This window comes from Moschus berezovskii, chromosome 10 (assembly GCF_049115385.1).
Source record: "Moschus berezovskii isolate FMDL1 chromosome 10, NW_MosBer_1.0, whole genome shotgun sequence".
Classification (NCBI taxonomy): Eukaryota; Metazoa; Chordata; class Mammalia; order Artiodactyla; family Moschidae; genus Moschus; species Moschus berezovskii.
The window spans coordinates 4,014,364-4,037,299 of NC_142469.1; the positions used below are offsets into that span (position 1 = coordinate 4,014,364).

General features: G+C 39.7%; 1 protein-coding gene and 1 long non-coding RNA gene across 3 annotated transcripts; both read left to right on the top strand.

Annotated features, from left to right (window-relative positions):
• Nucleotides 1–9,188: 9,188 nt before the first annotated feature.
• Nucleotides 9,189–12,745, top strand: LOC129561262 (uncharacterized). The gene is made up of 2 exons (XR_016038388.1): nucleotides 9,189–9,399; nucleotides 12,573–12,745. It is a non-coding gene; the product is annotated as an uncharacterized LOC129561262 (long non-coding RNA).
• Nucleotides 12,746–12,984: 239 nt separating this feature from the next.
• On the top strand, nucleotides 12,985–17,990 carry LOC129561045 (protein tyrosine phosphatase type IVA 1). 2 transcript variants are annotated; one of them, XM_055433377.2, is made up of 5 exons: nucleotides 12,985–13,122; nucleotides 15,298–15,390; nucleotides 15,686–15,816; nucleotides 16,673–16,747; nucleotides 17,477–17,990. In XM_055433377.2, the coding sequence occupies exons 1-5, from the start codon at nucleotides 13,018–13,020 to the stop codon at nucleotides 17,592–17,594; spliced, it is 522 nt and encodes a 173-aa protein (XP_055289352.1). In that variant the 5' UTR covers nucleotides 12,985–13,017; the 3' UTR covers nucleotides 17,595–17,990. The 2 variants fall into 2 exon arrangements, with proteins under 2 accessions (XP_055289352.1, XP_088696611.1); XM_088840485.1 differs by lacking the exon at nucleotides 16,673–16,747.
• The last annotated feature ends 4,946 nt before the right edge of the window (nucleotides 17,991–22,936 follow it).

The window sequence follows — 22,936 nt, forward strand, 5'->3', positions numbered from 1 at the left end:
GTCTCCTGAGAAATCTGTATGCATGTCAAGAAGGAACAGTTAGAACTGGACATGGAACAACAGACTGGTTCAGAATTGGGAAAGGAGTACATCAAGGCTGTAGATTGTCACCCTGCTCATTTAACTTATATGCAGAGTACATCATGCAAAATGCCGGGATGGATGAAGCACAAGCTGGAATCAAGATTGCTGGGAGACATATCCATAACCTCAGATATGCAGATGCCACCACTCTTATTGCAGAAAGCAAAGAAGAGCTAAAGAACCTCTTGATGAAAGTGAAAGAGGAGAGTGAAAAAGTTGGCTTAAATCTCAACATTCAAAAAACTAAGATCATGGCACCCGGTCCCATCATTCCATGGCAAGTAGATGGGGAAACAATGGAAACAGTGAGAGACTTTATTTTGGGGGGCTCCAAAATCACTGCAGATGGTGACTGCAGCCATGAAATTAAGACACTTACTCCTTGAAAGAAAAGTTATGACCAACCTACACAGCATATTAAAAACCAGAGACAATAATTTGCTGACAAAGGTCCATCTAGTCAAACCTATAGCTTTTCCAGAAGCCATATATGGATGTGAGAGTTGGATTATAAAGAAGTCTGAGCACCCAAGAATCGATGCTTTTGAACTGTAGTGTTGAAGAAGACGCTTGAGAATCCCTTAGACTGCAAGATCAAACTAGTCAATCCTAAAAGAAATCAGTCCTGAATATTCATTGGAAGGTCTGATGCTGAAGCTGAACTCCAACAATTTGGCCACCTTTGTCAGATGCGAAGAACTGACTCCTTGGAAAAGACCCTGTTGCTGGGAAAGATTGAAGGCAGGAGGAGAAGTGGACAACAGAGGATGAGATGGTTGGATAGACTGATTTGATGGACATGAGTTCCAGGAGTTAGTGATGGACAGGGAAGCCTGGCGTGCTGCAGTCCATGGTGTCACAAAAAGTCAGACACAACCGAGCAACTGAACTGAACTATAAGTGAATCGAAGGAAGGAGGCTAGTATGACTGCCAGGTTTCTTGGTGGGGCATCTGATGTCCTGAGACAAAAGTCACTGGTATCAAGACAAAAAAATAACTGGTTCTCATAGGGAAGGGAGATTATTGGCTCAGCTTTGGCCATGAAGTATGAAGTACTTGGAGTTCATACCATGAAAATATGTATCTGGTACTCAAGACAGAAGTCTTCTGGAAGCACACGTAATGTTTGGAAGTTGAAACCAAAGAAATCTTCTAAATGACTCTAAGACTGCAGAGTATAAGAGTATACCAGAGAAAAAAATAATAAATATCCTTAAAAATATCAACACTTGGAGATGAAGAAGACAGGGGGAGATAAACCAGGATCCCGCAGAGTGGTATACGAAACAAGAGGGTTTCAAAAAAAAAAATAAAGAATGCGTTTTCTCATCTGCCATGTAGGTTGTCAGATAATGCTCATAAAGTGTTTATCACAAAGCCTGTCCATAGAGCAGGATGATGGGCTTTGGACAAGACATATCCAAGAGAGTAAGACTCTATGGCAGTGTGAGGTTAGATGGTTTTGCTCACCTCTGTTCCCTTTCTCGTTGGAAAGAACACTCGAGAGAAGAGACATTGATCATTGATATTCACAATGTCCATCAGTGAGGAATTAACCAGTTGAATTTCATCAAAATCAATTCAGGTCTACAAACAACATGCTAGTGAAGAAAAAATATATTTTTAAAATTTATTTATTTATTTTAATTGGAGGCTAATTAGTTCTTATAACTATAAATACTCCTCTGTAACAACTTTTCAAAACCATTTAAAATTGAAAGGATCATATGACATGTAAACATCAGGAACTTGTATAGAGTTATTTGGGGAAGCAACAGGGCATAAAACTATTCAACAGAGTTCCATTTCCATCATTATTTGTGAAAAATAGTGAACTTACTCTACACAATGAATACTAAATATAAGCAGAAGGGCTTAAATAGCAGTAAAAAGCAATATGGGTTAAAGAAAAAATTTCCCAAAGACTATAAAAAGTCTTTAAGTTTGTTGTTGACACACTTTTCCTTGCTGCCATCTGATGTTGTAAATATTAATAACATTTGCAGTTTCCTTTTTAACTCTATGGAAGTGTGCTGCAGTAACTCTAAGTTGTCCTGACTGGCACAGGCCCATATATCCATATTTATCCAAACATAATTAGATATTTGTAAAACCACAATCATAGTTCTTAAAGCTTATTAAAGGAAGCTGAGAAATAGTATGAATGGTTCCTTTCTTCTTGATGACAGCAACCCAGGACAGACAGACGAGGAATAAATAATATTGTAAGGTATCAGTCCCCAATCATTTTGGTACCAGGGATTGATTCCATGGAAGGCAATTTTCTGCCAGACAGTGGAGGGGTGGTGGTGGTGTGGGGATGATTCAAGTGCATGCATTTATTGATTTCGTTGAGCAGGATGCAGAATTCAGGTAGTAATGTGAATGATGCAGAGTGGCTATAAATACAGGTGAGGCTTCACTTGCTTGCCTGCCAATCGCCTCCTGCTGCGCAATTCTTTTCATTAAATAACTAATCAATTTCCAAAGTTTTCAGCAGTATTTCTTAATAAAAGTGAATTAATTAAAAATGAAAATTTCAAATACTTAAAAATACAAGCTTAATTTATAAAATTAAATTCAGTAAAGTTACCCTGTCAAATTGCTATAAAAGTTTTAAATATTTTTATACTTATCTTTTCTCAGACCAGCAACAAACATTGTGTAAGTTGGTTGGTTCTAGATCACAGACCGAACTTTGAGTAGGATTGGTCTAGAGAACAATTTCTCTTGAAATATTCATGAGACTGAGAAGGAAAGATGGAACTTCAGTAACTTATTACATAATATTTTGTCATTCCCTTTCACCAAGCTCATAGAAGATAACATATAGACCAGAACACAAAACCAACATGTTCACTGTATACAGATTTAGCACCTCTTTCCTAGATAGTATTGGATAAATACTGACAACACTCAAATCTTTAGGCTCTACTGTTCTATGTACCTGGTTATTATCTTGCTTCAGTTCTCATAATCTTCCACCAGATATAATAAAACTGATTTAATTTCTGCTTACAGTCACATTCCAGTTTGACTTCTCTTACATGATACAAAAATTACCTTTGACTCAAGTTTTAGATGTTTCCAAATGTCAATCATACAAGTAATCTTTTGGTTTATGATCACAGATATGGTATATAGACACCCTCATTTGGCAGAGTTTCTGGTGCAATTTTCTAAAGAATTTTTTAAGCAAAAAAAAAGAAAAGGAAAAGGAAGATTTCTTTTTATTTAAATTCTCAGGGATTTTCTCACTGGTTAGACATTATATTCCTACAAGTGATCGTAAATAAGTTCACCTTAAAAGTAAATTATAGTGGGATTAATTCCCTGGGAACGTGGATTCAGAAATAGATGGTTGTTATATTTTGACAACTGGAATCAGATTAGGATAACATGGTGCCTCCATCTCTGCTGCAGAGATTATAACAAGAATACAGACCTATCAGAACAAACTCTTCTGGGACAAATTCTAGCTGTTTCAAATTGCCACACAAATGTCCCTTCCTCTCTTTTTCTTGTAATGACTATTTATTAATACATGTATCACAAATGTTCACAATATCAATGCATCTTGTTGGCATATGAGACAGAGGCATTATTTTTTAAGATCTTTTTAAAATATTTTGACTTTTGTTCCCCATTCAGTAGTCATCATACAATGAAATGTTTCGGATTTCTTCCACATAAATAAATAACATTTCAGACATTCATTTTCTGAAAATAGTCCCTGAGATTCAGAAAATATTAAGATACTGGATATGACTTAAATCTGCTAAGTGTTCATTTGATATTCCCTACCCCCAACAATAAGCGGTTATAACACTGATGACATTTGATTTATATTTTTAACTTGTATTTTTACAGTGTCGTAGTTTTTTAGTTGTACAAATTATAACTTGTACCCTTTTTTCATTTAATATTACCAAGTATTTTCTTCATTAAATCCAACTGGTTAATTCCTCACGGACATTGTGAAAAATATGCCAAATGTAGATATCTCAAGTGATCTCACCTACTACATGTTAATTTTTTTTTAACCAATTTCTATCACAGAGCCTGATTTTTTTCTAAGTTCAAGAAAAAGTGCAAATGTGTTCAGCACAGATTGGAAAACAATGAGTACATTTTAGCTTTTCTTACTAATATAGTTATCAGGACTTCGTTCTATGAATACTTAAATATACAACTTTTAGGCATTTCCACACATCTATATCCCTGAAATATTCAGAAATAGTGCCTTTCTCCAAGCATAATTTGAGGATCTTTGTTTGCTTTATGCTTTTGATTTACTCTTTACAAACATTTGCCAGTGAAAATGGACATGTGAATTATGAAACATGTCAGTGCGCCTACAAAGTTCAGCAGCATAGGATAAAATAAAATAGACTTTAACTGGTCTTATGTTGGAGAAAGTGAAAGTATTAGTCGCTCTGTCGTGCCCAACTCTTCGTGACCCCATGGACTGCTGCCACCAGGTTCCTCTGTCCATGGGATTTTCCAGGCAAGCATACTGGAGTGGGTAGCCATTTCCTTCTCCAGGGAATCTTCCTGACCTAGGGATCGAACTCAGGTCCCCTACACTGCAGGCAGATTCTTTTCCAACTGAGCTACCAGGAAGCCCAAGGAAATGGCAACCCACTCTATTATTCTGGCTGGGAAAACCCCATGGACAGAGAGGAATGCAGTTCATGTGGTGGAAAAGAGTGGGACATGACTGAAGAGACTGAACAGGCACGCACTTACCATGGACTACAAGGTTGCTGCATGATCCAGCCCCTGCCAGATCGCAAAACTGCCTCCACCTTTCTTCCCTTTGATTTTGCTACAGTCCCTCAAGCCTATCAGCTTCTTGAGGACAACCAAACTTTTCCCACCTTGGGTATTTCTACTGTCATTTCCTCCACCAAGAATCTCTTTCCTCCTCCTCCTCCACCAAATGATTCTTACCTTTTAGGTCTGGGTCTCCTGGGAGACACTGCCCCTTGAATTCTCTGTCTGAAGTAACTGCCCCAGCTATTGTTAAACTCCTTTATAGCACCTATTACTATGTATTATTCATTTAATAACTTTTTTTCTGTTTCCTTATTTGTATATAAATTCCATTGGAGGTAGAAATAATGTTTGTATTGTCTATCATAAGATAGAGTGCCTGGCATGGGCTAGGCATTTTAACAAAAGGAGAAAGGGAGGCCAAAGCTATGAGGGTAAGTGAAAATGCCAGGGTGCATGCAGTGAAAACCCCAGGCAGTCAGGAACAAAAACCCCAGGCAGTCAGGGCAAAAACCCAGTGAACACCATCATTAAAGGGACTGAGAAAAAAGTAGAAGCCTGCATAGAAAATTTAGGAAGACAGGGAATGGGATACCCAAAAGGATTTCTGGAGGGAAAGTAACCTAATCATATCCAGACAAATTGGATATCTACTGTATTAATGTGTCAGAGGACTCCAGAAATACATTACACGATAACTATCTTAAGTAGAAGAAATTTTCCTTCTTATATAAGGTTGACCCTAGCAATGCTGCATGAGTCAGTGTCTGCCTGGATTATCTGCACTCTAAATGCCAACTCTGTAAATTAAGCCTGTCAAGGGACAGTTTTGCCATAACATGCATAACAAACATTTAACATTTATTTATACTCCATTCCTTTTCTCTGGCCAAATTAAATTCTCCTTTCCTAAGCTATTTTTGCCTCACTCCAGACTGTGGCATAATTCAACATGTCCTAAACAATTACATGGAGACTGTGGCCCTCCTGATTTCTGAAAATTCCCAAATGATCTAAACATAAGAAGAATTTTCTTAGATTAGTCCAGATACCAGTATGTGAATCAGTAATAATAATGACATGGTATGGAAATGCTATGGAAAGTTATAGGTTCACAGTAAGTCCTTTATTCAGTATTCGAAGGAAACACTTCCTTCCAGTAGGCAAATAGAAATATTCTTTTTATTAATCTGTCACATCAGAATATGCATGCTGAACCTCCACAGAAGTAAATACTCATTATATTAAGAGGCAGGGTTTTGAATGTGAAAACAGTTTCATCTGATTTGAAGACTTACCTAAGTAACTTGAGGGTCTGTATTCTAGTTGATTAAGTTAAACATAAGTAAAATGACATGATACAGACTTAATACAGGTTTACTAAAGAGAACTATTTCTTAAAATAGCTTTAAAAGGTTTCTTGTAAACTGCCTTAAGTCAATTTTAAAGAGAAAAAATACCTCTAATGATTGGGTTTGATGACTTAATGAAACGTTCATTTCTGATCCAGCAGGATTCTTTTATCTAAACATATTTACATTTTTAGCAATCACCTGACAGTTTCCATGTCTGACTGGGTCAAAACATAACAGCCCAAGTATAGGAACTAGCCTATACAGACTTTGAACTTGAAAGGCTTGTAACAAGCTTAATTGCTTGCTGGAAATTTCTGTGACTAAAAATTGCATAGAAATGAAGATGCATCACTGTTGTTTGGTTATTATTTATCTAGCATATTTAAAAGACTTGAAATCTTCATCCCAAGGAAAATCATACTTTACATATGAGACTTATTTTGTGAAATACAAATACTGAATCATTTCATATACTTGAAGCTAATATAATGCTATTATGTCAATCATACCTCAATTAAAAATAATAAATACACAAAATATATAGCTATTAAAAAGACAATAAAACTTTAAGTCAATAGCTTAGTGAAAGAAGACTGTCATTTTTTAACAGAGCATGCTTTAAACAACATTAATAATTGCAACATGGGCATTCTGTTCAGCCCATCTTAGGGCTTCTTTCTGGTGCACTGCCTTTTCAGAGGTATTACCTTACTTCTGGATGTCTGGACCACTATTTGCAAGCCTGTTGGCTCAGTCCGAGCACTGCTTTAACAAGTTCGGGTGCTGATGCTCCAAGTGCAACTCTATAGAGGTAGGTGAGTAGTCCTCTGACCACGGGAGCCTCCTAACCAATGACAGGATGGACCACTGGTCTCGAATTAGTTTTAATCAGCAGCTTAAAACTACTGGGGTCAGTATAGCACACATGCTTAGCAGTGAACCATAACACCACAGGACACATACAACCATGGCAACTGCCAAAGTGGCAGGCCCATGACTAACTACCCTAAGATAATTTAGTGAGCTGGCGAGCAAGATCACATTTACTAATATATCTTGTTTCAAGTTTTGTTTCTTTCTTAAGAGCAAAAACTCCATCTAGTTTTCATCCGTGTCTTTTCAAAGTAGAACAAGGTGGTACCGAACAGGAAAGGCAAAGACCACACCCTCACTGATCCCCCGCAAAGCTGATCCACTTGTGAGTCTGAGTCCAGCATTTAGAACTTGATGAGCAACAGCTAACTGGATATTTCGTGTCAGCACTGCTTGTGATAATTAATTACAGGATCTGGCTCACAAGGCTCAACTTGTATCACAAGTTCTACAAGAAAACTGGTTAATACTGATTTGGCTCTTCTTGGCAAAATTTATGTCTCATCCCACCAAATTCAGTTGTTTAAAAGCTCTTACTCTTCCAAGTAGCATCACTGTGAGGACAAACTTTTGGATGGAGAGTCGCCGACTGAACGTGTTTTTTAACCACACTCTTGTAAATGTCGCTTAAGTAGTTTATTTATGGTGTTAATTCTGCCCATGATACATCGCCAATACTTTCAGTGGGCTATTAAATAATTTACGTTTGTCAAAAGCCTTTTGCCATATAAAAGTTTTAAATTTTTATGTAGTGAAAGGGCGTTATTTCTCAAGCTCTTTGATTTTTCCTGACTTAGATGGAGTCAAAAGTCTCCGAGGCAAGCAATTTCTTTAAAATGAAGACAATTTGACTTTGGTTTCTCTAATACCTTGCCTGCCCCAAACATCTTTATTGAAAGCACTTAATTTATAGAGTATATGTTTATTTAAAAGTTGAATAACTATGTAAGAAGTTTCTAAGTAGAAGCTCTAATGAATCCTAAAATGTGTCTGTACACTGACTGAGAAAAAATTTGATCCCTAAAGCCCCTCCAATCTATGCTCAATGAAAACAGCAAACAAAAGGCCTCAATGTTAGTAGAAAACTGAGTTCTTCAAAGCAGGTAAAACTTGGGTTTACTCCTTCTAGAAAGCAGAGAACGTTTTCAGATTATAAATGACAGAGCCGCCGTTGTGTAACAGAACAATGGTGATAAGGCTTTACTTCTTAAAGGGCCTCAATTATGAAGAGAGTGAAAGAGTTCTGAAAACGAACAAAAAGAAAAGCTTTAGCTTTGACGCAATCATATCAATCCTTGACCAAACTTAAGATTAATTTTTAGAACGCTGCCTAACCTTTCATGATCCGTGACAACACATCAAATGAACAGAGGTACAAAGGACGCGTGCGATTTCAAATGCCACGCTCAAGCCAACTGCAGTCGCCCGCACGCGTCGTGTGAAGGCGCGACCAAAGCCGCCCGTGGGGAAAAGGAGCGTTTATGCGCATCCAAGGCACTCTGCCGTCTCCTGTGGGCTGCGCGCTGAATCACGCCCGTACTGCTCGAGAGCGCCCGCAGTCAGGGCCGCGGAGCCCGCAGAACCATTGTCTGGCGATGCGGATCGCGGGGCGCGGTGCCCGCGGAAACCGCGGGTAGAGCGGGGACTGTGGTCTGACTCTCAGCAAAAGTAGCCTGGGCCGGGACTGCGGCTCGGTGCGGGCCCTGCGGGCACTGCGTGCTGAGCCGAGGCCAGCTTCAGGCCTCCTCCGGTGACTAGGATGTCCTCACCCCTCTGGGGTTTGGGTCAGGGAGATGAGCGTCTCCTCCAGCTACCGGTCTGCCCTCCCACTCCCGGCCTCCCCTGCCGCTCTCGGTCTCCTTCCCGCGCCCTTTCCGGACCTCCCCGCCCCTCCCCCGCCAGGCAGCGCTCCGACCGCGGCCGCCGCCATTCATCAACCGGTTCACGCCGGTAGCCGCCACCGCGCCGTGACGTCCGCGGGGCCGGCTTCCGCCCCCCAGTCGCCGGCGCTAAGCCTGGAGCCTGGCTGCGATTGGTTGCGGGGGCGCTCACGTCACGCCGCATATAACTGGGAGAGCCTATGACGCAAGGGCGCCGCGACGCGCGCATTGGCTGCCTGGGCTGCGGGCGGCGAGGCTGCGTGCTCTTCCCCGGGCCGCTCACTGTAGGACAGACTCCGGTGCCGCCGCCGCCGCCCGCGAAGCCGCCGCCGCCGCAAGACGCCCGCCGCCGCCCCTGCCCCGCCGCCGCCGCCGCCTCGGGACCGGCTGTATGGTTAGGCCACAATCTTCAATGAGTAGACATATTCCTGTGAGTACGCACGCCCCGCGCCGCCGCCTTTGTTAGCAGCTCGGCGCCCGCCCGCGTCCCGGCCCGAGGCCCGGCGGCGGGCGGTGCGCCCGGCGGCACAGAAGCCGCATTGTGACCGTCGCCGGCCCTGACGTCCGGTGGCCCGGCCGGCGCCCCAGGCCCCTTTGTTTGCCGCGAGGCCCGGCAGCGGGGACGTGGCCCGGGCGGGGCGCGGGCTGCGCGTCAGTGCTGAGGGCGCGCTCCCGGACCCGGCGGGCGGGCGGGCAACGCGGCGCTCGGGGACCGGGCCGGGACTCCGGCGCGGGCCTGCGGGACTCGGCCTGTACGGCCATCCTGCGCTCCGCGGCCGCCACCGGCGCTCGGACAAAATGGCCTCGGCGCCGGCGCCGGACTGAAGGCGCGGCGCGGACCCGTGACCCAGGCCGCGCGGCCCCGCCAGGTGAGCCGCCCGCCCCGCCCGGGCGGCGGGAGCAAGTCCGGGCTTGTCGCCGCCCCGGGGCGGGGCGGGCCGGTCGGCGCGGAACAGCAGCCTTAGAGCCATGGGAGCGGCTGGCACGCTTCGCTCTGGCCTCGAGCGACTCACGGCGCTCTGTAATCTGGGCCCTTGGGGCTGTTCTTGAAACTCGTCTTGTTGCCTCTGGCTGGCTTTGGTACCGTGGCCAGCCAGACCACAATGAGGTTGAGCTCCCGCCCGTGGAACTCTCTGGTATTCCACGAGTACTAAGTTTGCACAGTAGTCTGTCCCCGTTGATTTCTTGATATCTACACTATGAGCCTTTTTTGGGGGGTAGGGGGCGGGGAGGCCGCAAGGGGAGCCTTGTCGGATCTTAGTTTACCGATCAGGTGTTACCCTTGGCATTGAGAGCGCAGAGCTTCCCTGGTAGCTCAGCTAGTAAAGAATCCGCCAGCAGCGCGGATCCTCGGTTTGATTCCTGGGTAGGGAAGATCCCCTGGAGAAGGATAGGTTACCCACTCCAGTATTTTCGGGCTTCCCTGGTGGCTCGGACTGTAAAGAATCCGTCTGCAATGCGGTAGACCTGGGTTGGGAGATCCCTTGGAGGAGGAGGGCATGGCAACCCACTCCGGTGTTTTTGCTTGGCGAATCCCCATGTACAGAGGAACCTGGCGGGCAAACGGTCCATGGGGGGGTCGCAAAGAGTCCGACACAACAGAGCGACTAAACACATAGCACAGTGAGTGCGCGTAGTCCTAACCACTGAACCGCTAGGAAATTCCCATCCTGTTACTCTTTTTATATGAATTTTTGTGTGATGGCAGTGAAAGTTGAAGGCAAGAATGCTAGATCATTCTCAGGAGTAAGCAGCATTTTATACATGCATTATTCCAGGCGCATTATATAAAGTATAAGTTGTGGAACAAACTCTCCAATTAACCATTTGTCAGTTACTGAGATACATATTGCTTTAACTCTGCAGTATGACAAATTTCTGCACAGACATTGTTGCCGCTTCCCCACCAACCCCGCCCCGGCCATGTGTTTCTGTGATTATATGCCGTTGATAAGTGGGATAGAGAAATTACTTGGGATTTCCAAACTTCCTATCATAAATAGTTTTTGCTGGGGCGAAGAAATTGGAAATAGGGAAACGTCTTGGGCAAAACAGAAAGACGTTAGATATTTATGCTTTTGTGGAAATCCGTCATCTGCCTTTCCCTCATCCCCCACGATCAGAGAGCGTGGCTCCACTCAGGAAAAAAGAAAAAACCTAAAATAACCACCGTTTCGTTAAATAAATTATTTCTTTTTGTAATTTCTCCTTAAACAGCCTACTTGGAAAAGATATGGCCAGACTAGGCAGTAACAGGAATTTTAGCTGTTAAATATGTAAATCATTAGTGTGCAATACTGTCTCTCTAAAACAGCTTCCGATTGAAAGAGGGTAGCACTTGGAAATCAGAATACTGAGATAAGAGCCCTTGACCTTAACAGCTTTGCAGATTACTTTATTTCACTGTCATTGGAAAGGTGCCAGGATAAACTGTTCATTCTAAGAAAGTAGTATAAAGATTTTATTAAGTAATTTATCCACGAGAATACCTGTAAAGTGTTTGAGGCAGTGGCTGGCTCTTAGTGCTCTTGTTAATCTGCTATTAATATTTTTTCAGTCCTGTTTACTTCCCACCACACAAGTTCCTTATAAACTACTTGAAAGAAGACTAATGTCAACATCAGTGCTTTTCCTGTATATATTCTGAAAATATCCTGTGAACATTCATACTATGTTTGATGCTAGCATAAAACTGATTTAGGTCTTTAAGGGGAACTTGGGAAAAGTATAATTGGTAACAGTTAACTTGCTTTTTGTGACTTGTGGGCAAAATGTAAGGTAATTAACACCACCCCACCACCAGTTCCCCTAGAGTACCACCCCAGGAAGTGGCAGCACACACTGGTATTCTTGCTTGTAAAATCAAATGGAGAGGGGAGCCTGACGGGACTAGTCAGTGGGGCTGCAGTCAGACACAATTTAGTGACTAAACAACACTACCACTTCCCTCTGTTGTTTTCTTTGGATTAGATTTCAGTTTAAGACGGGATTAGTGAAATTTTGATTTTAAAATACAAAAGAGTATTAGAATTATAAACATCTTTTTTATAGTTAGAAATGGATTATATTTCACATAACTAGTTGATCAACTTCCAGAGACTCAGATGAGGGATAATTGTTAAAAGGTAATAGTAAGTTAATAGGTTGTGAAGGAATGAATGGGACAGTGTACATGGTAGCATTTTGAAAACCAGTTTCTTTTCTTCTCAATGTACTGACCAATATAGTGAATTTTTGTAATATGTAAAAATATTTTGGCAGTTGGAAAAAATCAATATAGAAAGTTGTTCATAATAGCTTATAACAGTGTAAAGCAAATAGCCAAGTATTAAAAGGTGTAATTAATAGAAGAATGTATATAAGGGATATTCACCAAATGTAACGGTGATATTCTTTGCGCAGTATTTGTATTAGATCAGTAATTTCAATTTAAAGTAATCTTTGCTTATTGACTTAATCTGTAGTCACCGTTGTATTTTTGTTGTTCAAGTGAAAGTTAAAAAGTTAGCTTAGGCCCGAATTTGAAAAGGTACTCAAATACTGTAAAAACATATAACATGTTCCTTTTGAATTGAAAGCAACATTTTTCTCTCTTTTAAACAGCAGTTCTGTGGTGTTCTCGGTCACACATTTATGGAGTTTCTGAAGGGCAGTGGAGATTACTGCCAGGCACAGCACGACCTGTATGCAGACAAGTGAACTGCAGAAATTCATTACTGCTCAACCAAGAAGCCCCCATAAGACTGGTTAACCTGGACACAGAAGTGTTGAATTGAAATCCGCAGAGCATTTTTTTTACAAGAGTTCTGATCTGGATGGGGTAAACCTCAGTGCACTTCCTTTCTATTGCCTCAGTATTACTGGATCGAAGAATTGCTGCTTCTTGTTAAGAGGTTCATTAATTCATTACTCCCACCTTCATACTTAAAAGCACTGAGAATTTCAAGTGGAGTATATTGAAGTTGACTGTGTTTCTTGTGCATCATTTCTGTATTCAATTTTTTAAATTCTTTCATATCCCTATTGAGTGTTTTTTAACTCAATTAACATGGCTCGAATGAACCGCCCAGCTCCTGTGGAAGTTACATACAGGAACATGAGATTTCTTATTACACACAACCCAACTAATGCAACGTTAAGCAAATTTATAGAGGTAAGTTTTGATGCCTTTTAATAGCTTAAACTGATTGTAACAGTGGAGCTTTTGTATAGCAGTATTTTGAAAATTGTGAGGTGGTCGATGACTATAGCTCCAACTCCCAGAAATATCACTGTCTTCTCTGGTTCAGTTCAGTCACTCAGTCGTGTCCGACTCTGTGACCCCATGAATCACAGCACGCCAGACCTCCGTGTCCATCACCAACTCCCAGAGTTCACTCATACTCATGTCCATTGAGGCAGTGACGCCATCCAGCCATCTCATTCTCTGTCGTTCCTGTCTCCTCCCACCCCCAATCCCTCCTAGCATCAGAGTCTTTTCCAGTGAGTCAACTCGTCACATGAGGTGGCCAAAGTATTGGAGTTTTAGCTTTAGCATCAGTCCTTCCAGTGAACACCCAGGATTGATCTCCTTTAGAATGGACTGGTGGGATCTCCTTGCAGTCCAAGGGACTCTCAAGAGTCTTCTCCAGCACCACAGTTCAAAAGCATCAATTCTTCGGCGATCAGCTACTCTCACATCCATACATGACCACTGGAAAAACCATAGCCTTGACTAGACAGATCTTTGTTGGCAAAGTAATTTCTCTGCTTTTTAATATGCTATCTAGGCTGGTCATAACTTTCCTTGCAAGGAGTAAGCGTCTTTTAATTTCATGGCTTCAGTCAGCATCTGCAGTGATTTTGGAGCCCAAAAATACAAAGTCTGACACTGCTTCCACTGTTTCCCCATCTATTTCCCATGAAGTGATGGGACCAGGTGCCATGATCTTAGTCTTCTGAATGTTGAACTTCAAACCAACCTTTTCACTCTCCTCTTTCAGTTTCATCAAGAGGCTTTTGAGTTCCTCTTCACTTTCTGCCATAAGGGTGGTGTCATCTGCATATCTGAGGTTTTTGATATTTCTCCCGGCAATCTTGATTCTAGCCTGTGCTTCTTCCAGCCTGGTGTTCCTCATGATGTACTCTGCATATAAGTTAAATAAGCAGGGTGACAATATACAACCTTGATGTACTACTTTTCCTATTGGGATCCAGTCTGTTGTTCCATGGCCAGTTCTGACTGTTGCTTCCTGACCTGCATACAGGTTTCTCAAGAGGCAGGTTAGGTGGTCTAGGTTAGAGGTGAATTATTTTATACATTTCTGCAAAGGCCATGTACTTGAAATAGATTAGGTTTATAAGTTAATATCTAATTCTTCATGCCTCACAATTTTCTACATTTAAATCTATATGTGGACTGTTAACCTGTGGCTGTTGCTTATAAAGTTGTTGGAAGGAGGCCCACTTTGTGGGGTTTTTACATTTTGTAAGCATAATGGCTGACAACTATAAACCAAAGTTAGTTTATGTCTTGGCCCTCTTTTGACGCTTAGGGTACAATTTTCAGCTACTGATTTAATTCTGTTTCTGGTGGTTGCTAGATAGAACTGTCTCGCTGCTTAACTTCCTTTGACTGTCAGGATTGTAATGCTGAATAATTCATTTGCATGCATATGTGTTTTATTTTATGAATATCTGTAGATAATCAGAAATTAAAAATAGGCCTCCCAGATCATAGAATTACTTTTAAATTTTATTATCGTCTATATATTTTTTTAAATGCCAAGTGTTATAATTCGTAATAATACATTGAGTTTTAAAGCCTATAATCTTAAAAATATGGTGGGAAACTTAACACTGCATTTTTGAGATTTTTAGATTCTTTAAATATATTTTTAAGGCTCTAAACTATACACTGTATGCTGCAAATGAGAAGAAGTTTAAAGAATTAATATATGTCAAGTCAGATGACGTTGTCATGAGTGATTCCTTTGGTTCCTGAATGGCTTCTGATCCTCTTGTCAGTGCCTCAGCCAGCCAGCGTTGCCATGACTGTAAACAACATCAGTATATGAAGGGTCATGGAATTTTAACTTTAAATTTATTAAAAATATTTGGTTTAACATTCCTGTTCCGTGCTATTTTAGTATAGTCATTTAAAGCAGAAGACTGCTTCTCTTTTATTCTGTTAATCAACAATACCTGTTAGATGATCAAAATGACAAACTGTGAGCAAGAATAATATGATTATTTTCCCATCTCATCCTCTAGAGCCCATTAAAAATAAGAACAAAACAAAAGAATAACGTTTGTATAAACCTTTCCCTGTTTCCATGTTTTTATCCAGGAACTTAAGAAGTATGGAGTTACCACAATCGTAAGAGTATGTGAAGCAACTTATGACACTACTCTTGTGGAGAAAGAAGGCATCCATGTTCTCGTAAGTGTTTAATGGTTTCTCTTTGTTTATAGTACCGTGCTGCAAGTTTAAGCTGTTATAAAATTATAGTCTTAGTTTCCAAATAAAGGTGAAAGCTGACCAGAGATTTGAAGTAATAAAAGATATTCATGAAGATTCAGCATTTATTTCCTTTCCTTTTCATTGACTGTGGGCTTTCATAAAGAAGCACATATTAAAGATAATATGCTTTTGAAAACATTTGGGTGTTAGAATTTTAGAATTATTAGTTTGGTATTTATATTAAAAATCTAAAATGTATATTCTTTTGACTTAGGATTGGCCTTTTGATGATGGCGCACCACCATCTAACCAGATTGTTGATGATTGGTTAAGTCTTGTGAAAATTAAGTTTCGTGAAGACCCTGGTTGTTGTATTGCTGTTCATTGTGTTGCAGGCCTTGGCAGGTAAGAGAATTTCTTAAACGCACTTAATGGTGTCCATCTTAATTCTTAGTGAAAGCTTCATTTTTGACTCCTGTAAAGACAGTCACCAGTTTGTGAATCAGTTTGCTTTGTTGGCTTACTGAAAGTAGGTGAGTGTAACAGAGTAATGTATTCCAGTACATTTGGAACTGACAAGTACTACTGCTAAAATTTATAGTTTATTTATTTATAAATATATAAAATTTATACTGTGGGCAGAATTGCTTCATTATGTTCTAAGTTGTACCTATAGTCACTGACCAAGCTTACTGGGAAAATCACTAAGATGGTTTTGCATTGAATGTAGTATATTTTTGCATCCTGATTCAGTAGGAACTCATTACCCAGTAGTGCCAAAATACATGTGTCCATATTGTCACCAATGCCCTTGGCCCCTGCTGCCCCCAAAAAAGTCCTAGTGGAGAAGAGTGAAGTGAAACAGCATGGCCCTGCAGAGGTGGGCGTGCAACTGTGTCTCAGTCTAATTGATCATGAAACAAAGCAAATTTTTCTAGAAGATATTTAAGTGGAAAGTATTTTTCACTGCTAGGAACTTAAGAAAATATTGTCAGCATTTATCAGGATACTGCTCTCCAGTAATACAAGTCTTTTAATTTCTAGACTTATTTGTGTTAGTTTGTAGTTAGTAGTTTTCTTTTTGGTTATAGATGAAAACATGGATTTGACGTGAAAGTGATATTTTATTAATGTCCAACATTTTCTATAAATAATAACACAGGAAGTGTGGCATAAATAATAGTGGTTTTGGATTGGGGAATGTTTGAAGTATTGAATTCTCCAGAATTTGACTTTGAAAAATATCAAAAATTCTTCCCAGAGCTCCAGTGCTTGTTGCCCTAGCATTAATTGAAGGTGGAATGAAATATGAAGATGCAGTACAGTTCATAAGACAGTATGTATTTAATAAGTTCTTTTTATTTGCACTTTTTATTTCCTCATTGAATGTTGGTGAATTTAAATATAGTAACACTATGAAAGTTTGTTTCTAAGAGCCTGTCTGACCATTTTGTTCATTCTTGAGATAGTATTAACACCAGAAAATATCTTTCCCTTTCATGTAGATGTTCATATTATAAAAATTCTAATCCAGTAATAATTCAGTGAATTATTGATTTATTTTAATTCTTGATGAAGTTGTTTATTTGCCTTTTTATTGAGGTGTAATTTATATAGAGTAAAATGCATAGGTCTCAAAGATAGATGAATTGATTGACCATAACAGCCAAATAAAACAGCTACTCAGTGCATTGTATAGAATATTTTGGTGATTCCAGAAAATGCCCTCATGCTCTTTGTAGTCACCTTCCCAGCCACCAGAGGCAATCTCTTGGCTACATATTACAGTAAACTAGTTTTGCCTTTTTTTGGCCTTTATATGAATAGATTCATAAGTTTTGACTATTTTAATCAAAACCACCCCAAAGATTTAGAAAATTAACTTTTTACAGCTCTTTTACCCTTTACACATGTTGCCAGTCCATATTTCTCCATTAAGTCACAATTTAATAATCAGAAGATAAATTGCTACAAAAAAGGTCATAATTGCCTTCTATGGAACAATAAATGTTAATGTGCTAGAAGGACTTTGCTTTAATTACTTCCTTTGTTTTCTTCCTTCTAGAAAGCGGCGAGGAGCTTTTAACAGCAAGCAACTTTTGTATTTAGAGAAGTATCGTCCTAAAATGCGGCTGCGCTTCAAAGACTCCAATGGGCATAGAAACAATTGTTGCATTCAATAAAGCCAGGGTGCATGATGCCATTGCTTGGAAGTGCAACTTGAGACGGGATGGAATTTGTCGTACATAGCAGATAGCCTGGTTGACTTGGTGAATAAGTCTGATGAAGCTTCCATAGGAGTGTTGAAAAGCAGTTTTACCAGGCCACAGGCCTGGCAGAATTACAGTCTCTGTTCAGGTTCTGATCAACCTATTTGGATACTAGTAAAGAATTCTTGCTGTTCAGCATTTGATATGTGCTTATAATTTGTACCAATTGACCTTTCCTGAAATCATGCAGTATTGAGTCATGTCATTAAATCTGTTTCCATGCCAGAATCTTACCAATATGTAAGAAATTTAGAAAGACTAGGTGCCAAAATACCCAGCACAATACTTGTATATTTTTAGTATTATATAGAACAAATCCCAGGAACTATGAACACTCTGGACCTTATGTGGTTTATTCCTTGCATCATTTCAAGCATAGAAAATAGGGCCTATGAGGTGGTTTGCTCACAATATGTTTACATCTCCCACATTCATACCAGTATACATCAGATTTGCTCTCTTTTTAATTAACCAAGTCATACAGTGATTAATATCTTTATATAAATCTCATTTTATGTTGTAGAAGGCCTCCATTTTGAAAATCTACATTGTACAGAAGAAGCACATGTCTTTAATGTCTCCAGACAAAAGCCTTACAGTTCATTTTAATGTTTGCACTTTGGGGTGCAACTTACAGGGAGGGCCTGAAAAAAGAATGGGAGGGGGCTATTAAGTATTTTTAGTAAAATGTTGCCTTTGTCTTGTGCAGAACATGTAGAATATGTGCTTTAATTTAGTAAATATTTTTTTAAAAGGTAGAAATACTTTGTTACTGTAACTAAAACAATTCTTAATCAAAATTTCTGAAATTCTTGTAATTTTTTTTCATACTTAACCTGAAATTGTTTACCAACTTAGTTTTGTTTGAAGTGTGATTCCCAGCCTCTCTTGCAAAAAAAAGTGGGTTTCTGCTAATGAATTGAGCAGACATTTAATATTTTATATACCTTTTGAGCTGTGTAACTTAATATTTGGATACTTGACAATTTGTTTTATTATGTAATTGATAAAATGGTGATGTGTATTAACGTTAATTCAACCATATATTTATACTGTCCGGGAACAAGTGGTTATAGTTCTGTGGGAGAAATAATTTGTCAGTGTTCACCAGCTTGTAAAAATCTAGTGCAAGAGCTTAAACATTAAATAAATGATAATACGCGTTTATCGTCACTGAAGTTGTTTTGCTTTTCGTTAAACTTAATTTGTAGGACACCATGTGAAAGAATTGCTGTTAGTGCCATTTGAAGTGTGGATTTTATTTAACAAATGAAGGATTAAATGAAGTTGACATGATAAGTTCCTTGCAGACACAGGGAACTTTTAACAAAAGTGCTTTCCATTATAGACTTTAAGGTTTAGATAACTTTGGACCAATGACCCGATTTCTGTACTGAGGAGAAACTAGTAGAGGAAGGCCATGATTTGAAGCGCAGTTCCACCAACCAAGTGGTTTTGTGCAGGTTACCTTCTGGGCATGTGTTCTCATTTGCATATCAATAATTGCATACCTTTTTAAGTTTTGAAATTGATTCAGATCTAAGCTTTTGGCATGTGAGGTTAAGTTTCAGCCCTCTGAAAAGCTTTTGTATAGTTCAGTGTTAATCTGACAGAGACACGTCTGATTTTTTTTTTTTTTTTAATTGAGTAAAAGCCTCAAAATTTGAGTGAGCAACAGTGCTTCACCTTATGTTTTAAAGAATCTGATTCCATCTCTTCATATACCAATTTACCATTTAATATACTCTATTCTTGAAACTTGAAGCCAAAACAAAAGGGGTTCCTGGGGGCCATTGCTTCTTTAAATCTTAAATCTTCTGTGACTAGGGCTAGTAACTTGACCTGGGTTGTTTTGTTTTGCAGCCTGCTCTTGGGAAGTGTAATTGAACACTACATGATAAATTAGTATAATCACATAACGCATAAAATAGTATTTGTGTTTATTGAGAAGTCCATGATTAATGAAAAACATTTTGAGTTTAAAACATTTAGTTTGCAGTGTTGGATTGTCAGTTTATAAACTCATCTCTGCAGTATTCAGCATGATGAGATTTAATTTTTATCTATTTTGTATCATGTAAATAAGACTACAGAAATCCTCATATTATATCCTGGGAGATTCCATATATCTAATAGTTGAAATATGAATTGAGGTCTTGAATATGTGAAGTTATCAGATGGTGTTCTAAAATTCAGTATGTTATTCATCATAAGAGAAAATACAGTCTAGTTGGAGGAAAAACCTAAAAATAAATGTCAATGGTCACTTTGCATTGCACAGGAACTTGTTATTCCTTCTAATGCCCCCTTTTCGTAAGACAATGCTCATTCCCACAGCTCCATGCCTAGACGCATTCAACCCAGCCACGCAACCACATCTCGTCATCCCTCTTCAACCAGAGCACTTAAAAATTATATTGTGGTCCCTTAACTTAGCTTCAGAATCTTAATCTCTGGAGTCTTTTTAACTGCCATTCTGTTCTTCTTAAATACTACTTGATAAGCATCTAAGAGTATCATGGAGAACATGAAAGACAGTTGTGTCAGGTTTTAGTCACTAAAATGAGCACCCCAAATTTTGCTCAAGTGTTGAGTGTCCCAGTCCTTAGAATGCTTTCTATTGGAGTTTCAAAGGAAAGTGGAAGAATGAGTAATGCTTTTTTTTCATGTATAGACAAATTCTTTTAAAGTACAGTTTTGAAGAAACAATAGTGTTTGTAATATATGTTTACATATTCCCTGATTCCTTGAGTAAGTCGTCTGTGTGTGTGTGTATACACCTCCCTACACCTGAATTGAATATGTTAGAGACGGGTTTAAAAAGTGGAGGCTTTACTGGCAGTCCAGTGGTTAAGACTCCATACTCCGAATGGTAGGGTGAGAAAGTTTGTCCCCTGGTCAGAAAACAGATCCTGCATGTCATGGAGTCAAAAAAGTGTCTGACACAGTGTTTTCTGCATTACGTTTGGGGTAACTAGCCTAGGAAAGGAAAGGAAAAAATACATATTTACTTTCAATGAATTAGGCTAGTTTTATGCATTAAATTGTGAATGGAAGATTTAGTAATACACAAATTGACAAATCAGTTGATTGATGTACCTTTTATGATAGCTGCTGCATATTAAATGTCTTATCAAGTTTTCATAATTTGATTACCTTGTAATCCTATGTTGGTTTTCACAAACTTGACACATTAAGGGATATGAGCCTCTAGGTAGGTGACTAGCCTGATACGTGGTTAAACACTCAATGAAACCTGTGTGACTATCCACTATACCACAAAAGTATGACTATACATGTATGCTTGGCCATTTTTCTGTTAACAGTTGTTAAAGAATTTTAATGTGACTTTTTTTTAGTTGAAGGATAATTGCTTTACAGAATGTTTTCTGTCAAACATCAACATGAAGCAGCCATAGTATATGACTTCTTAAACTCTTGCCTGTGGAACTCATTTTGTTTAATAACAAAGTGTTCTTTGTAAACGTTGATTGAAACCTGTTTTGTTACTGCAGGAAAAAAGCTTTTTTAATTAAGTCAGGATAGTAGAGGAGCCTGGCAGGCTACAGTCCTTGGGGTCCCAAAGAGTCAGACACCACTGAGTGACTTTCACTTTCACTTTTCACTTCAGGCTAAGATATGCTGCAGAAACAACCACCCTGAGAATAACTTGGATTTATTTCTCACTTAAGCCTTGGAAGGAAAGTTATGACCAACCTGTTGCTAAGTCGCTTCAGTCGTGTCCAACTCTGTGCGACCCCATAGACGGCAGCCCACTAGGCTCCCCCGTCCCTGGAATTCTCCAGGCAAGAACACTGGAGTGGGTTGCCATTTCCTTCTCCAACCTAGATAGTATGTTAAAAAGCAGAGACATCACTTTGCCAATAAAGGTCCGTCTAGTGTTCTTGCCTGGAAAATCCCAGGGTCGGGAGAACCTGGTGGGCTTCCGTCTATGGGGTCACACAGAGTCGGACACGACTGAAGTGACTTAGCAGCAGCAGCAGCAGTCAAGGCTATGGTTTTTCCAGTGGTCATGTATGAATGTGAGAGTTGGACTGAAGAAAGCTGATCGTCGAAGAATTGATGCTTTTGAACTGTGGTGCTGGAGAAGATTCTTGAGAGTCCCTTGGACTGCAAGGAGATCCAACCAGTCCATTCTAAAGGAAATCAATCCTGGGTGTTCATTGGAAGGACTGATGCTAAAGCTGAAACTGCAATACTTTGGCCACCTCATGGGATGAGTTGACTCACTGGAAAAGACTCTGATGCTGGGAGGGATTGGGGGCGGGAGGAGATGGGGACGACAGAGAATGAGATGGCTGGATGGCATCACCGACCCGATGGACATAAGTTTGAGTGAACTCCTGGAGTTGGTGATGGACAGGGAGGCCTGGCGTGCTGTGATTCATGGGGTCGCAGAGAGTTGGACACGACTGAGCGAATGAACTGAACTGAACTGAACTGAAGCTTCATACCTACCAGAAGGACCCGAGCTGTTGGAGCATCTACTCTGGGACAGTGCTAGTTGTGAAAGAAGGCAAAAAAGACTTCGGAGTGTCAAATTTCTTGACTAAGAAATCATACTTACTATTCAACTCATTGGACAAAACTGTCCGCTCGGAACGTAAAATGTACTGAAAAAGACAAAAATAACATTAATCACCAGCACATCAGCTTATAAAATGGGTATCTTAAGCAACATCCTACATAACTGGAATAAACATTAGGGGATAATGTTTCCTAACAACCAAAATAGAGGTCATAGGGAATCATAGGTGCTTATTTAAACATACAATTTTAGATAAAACTTCAGCTGTGGTAATTTGGCTTACTAGTTAGTTTCGTATATATATACATACATATGTATATATATTTGTGTGTGTGTGTATGACATTACGTTTGCTAGGATTTACTAAAGTATTAAATGCCCAATTATCAGATGCTTTTTTGAAACTCCAACACATATATATCCATCTTAGGAAAAAAGTTTTTCATTCTGAAAGTACTAATAATAGCCTCTCTGGTTTGTTGGCAGTGCTGGGCAAATAGAGAAGCAAAATTCTAACCCTGAAAGAGCTATTGAGTTTTTCAATTGACTAGAATCAGGAAATTGTGCAATAGTTTCATCGATGTTCATTAAGTGAACATTACGTACCATGTGTTTGGCACTGAAGACAAAGTGATTAGCACAAGCTTGGTTCCTGACTTCATGAAATTTAGACTAGCAGTTTGTCTTCATAGAATTTAAACTGCTG

Excerpts from the sequence above, each read along its gene's own strand:
- LOC129561045 (XM_055433377.2), top strand. The coding sequence starts at position 13,018 with ATGGCTCGAATGAACCGCCCAGCTCCTGTGGAAGTTACATACAGGAAC. Across the intron at positions 15,391-15,685 it reads AAGAAGGCATCCATGTTCTC|GATTGGCCTTTTGATGATGG; the intron begins GTAAGTGTTTAA and ends CTTTTGACTTAG. Across the intron at positions 15,817-16,672 it reads TGTGTTGCAGGCCTTGGCAG|AGCTCCAGTGCTTGTTGCCC; the intron begins GTAAGAGAATTT and ends AATTCTTCCCAG.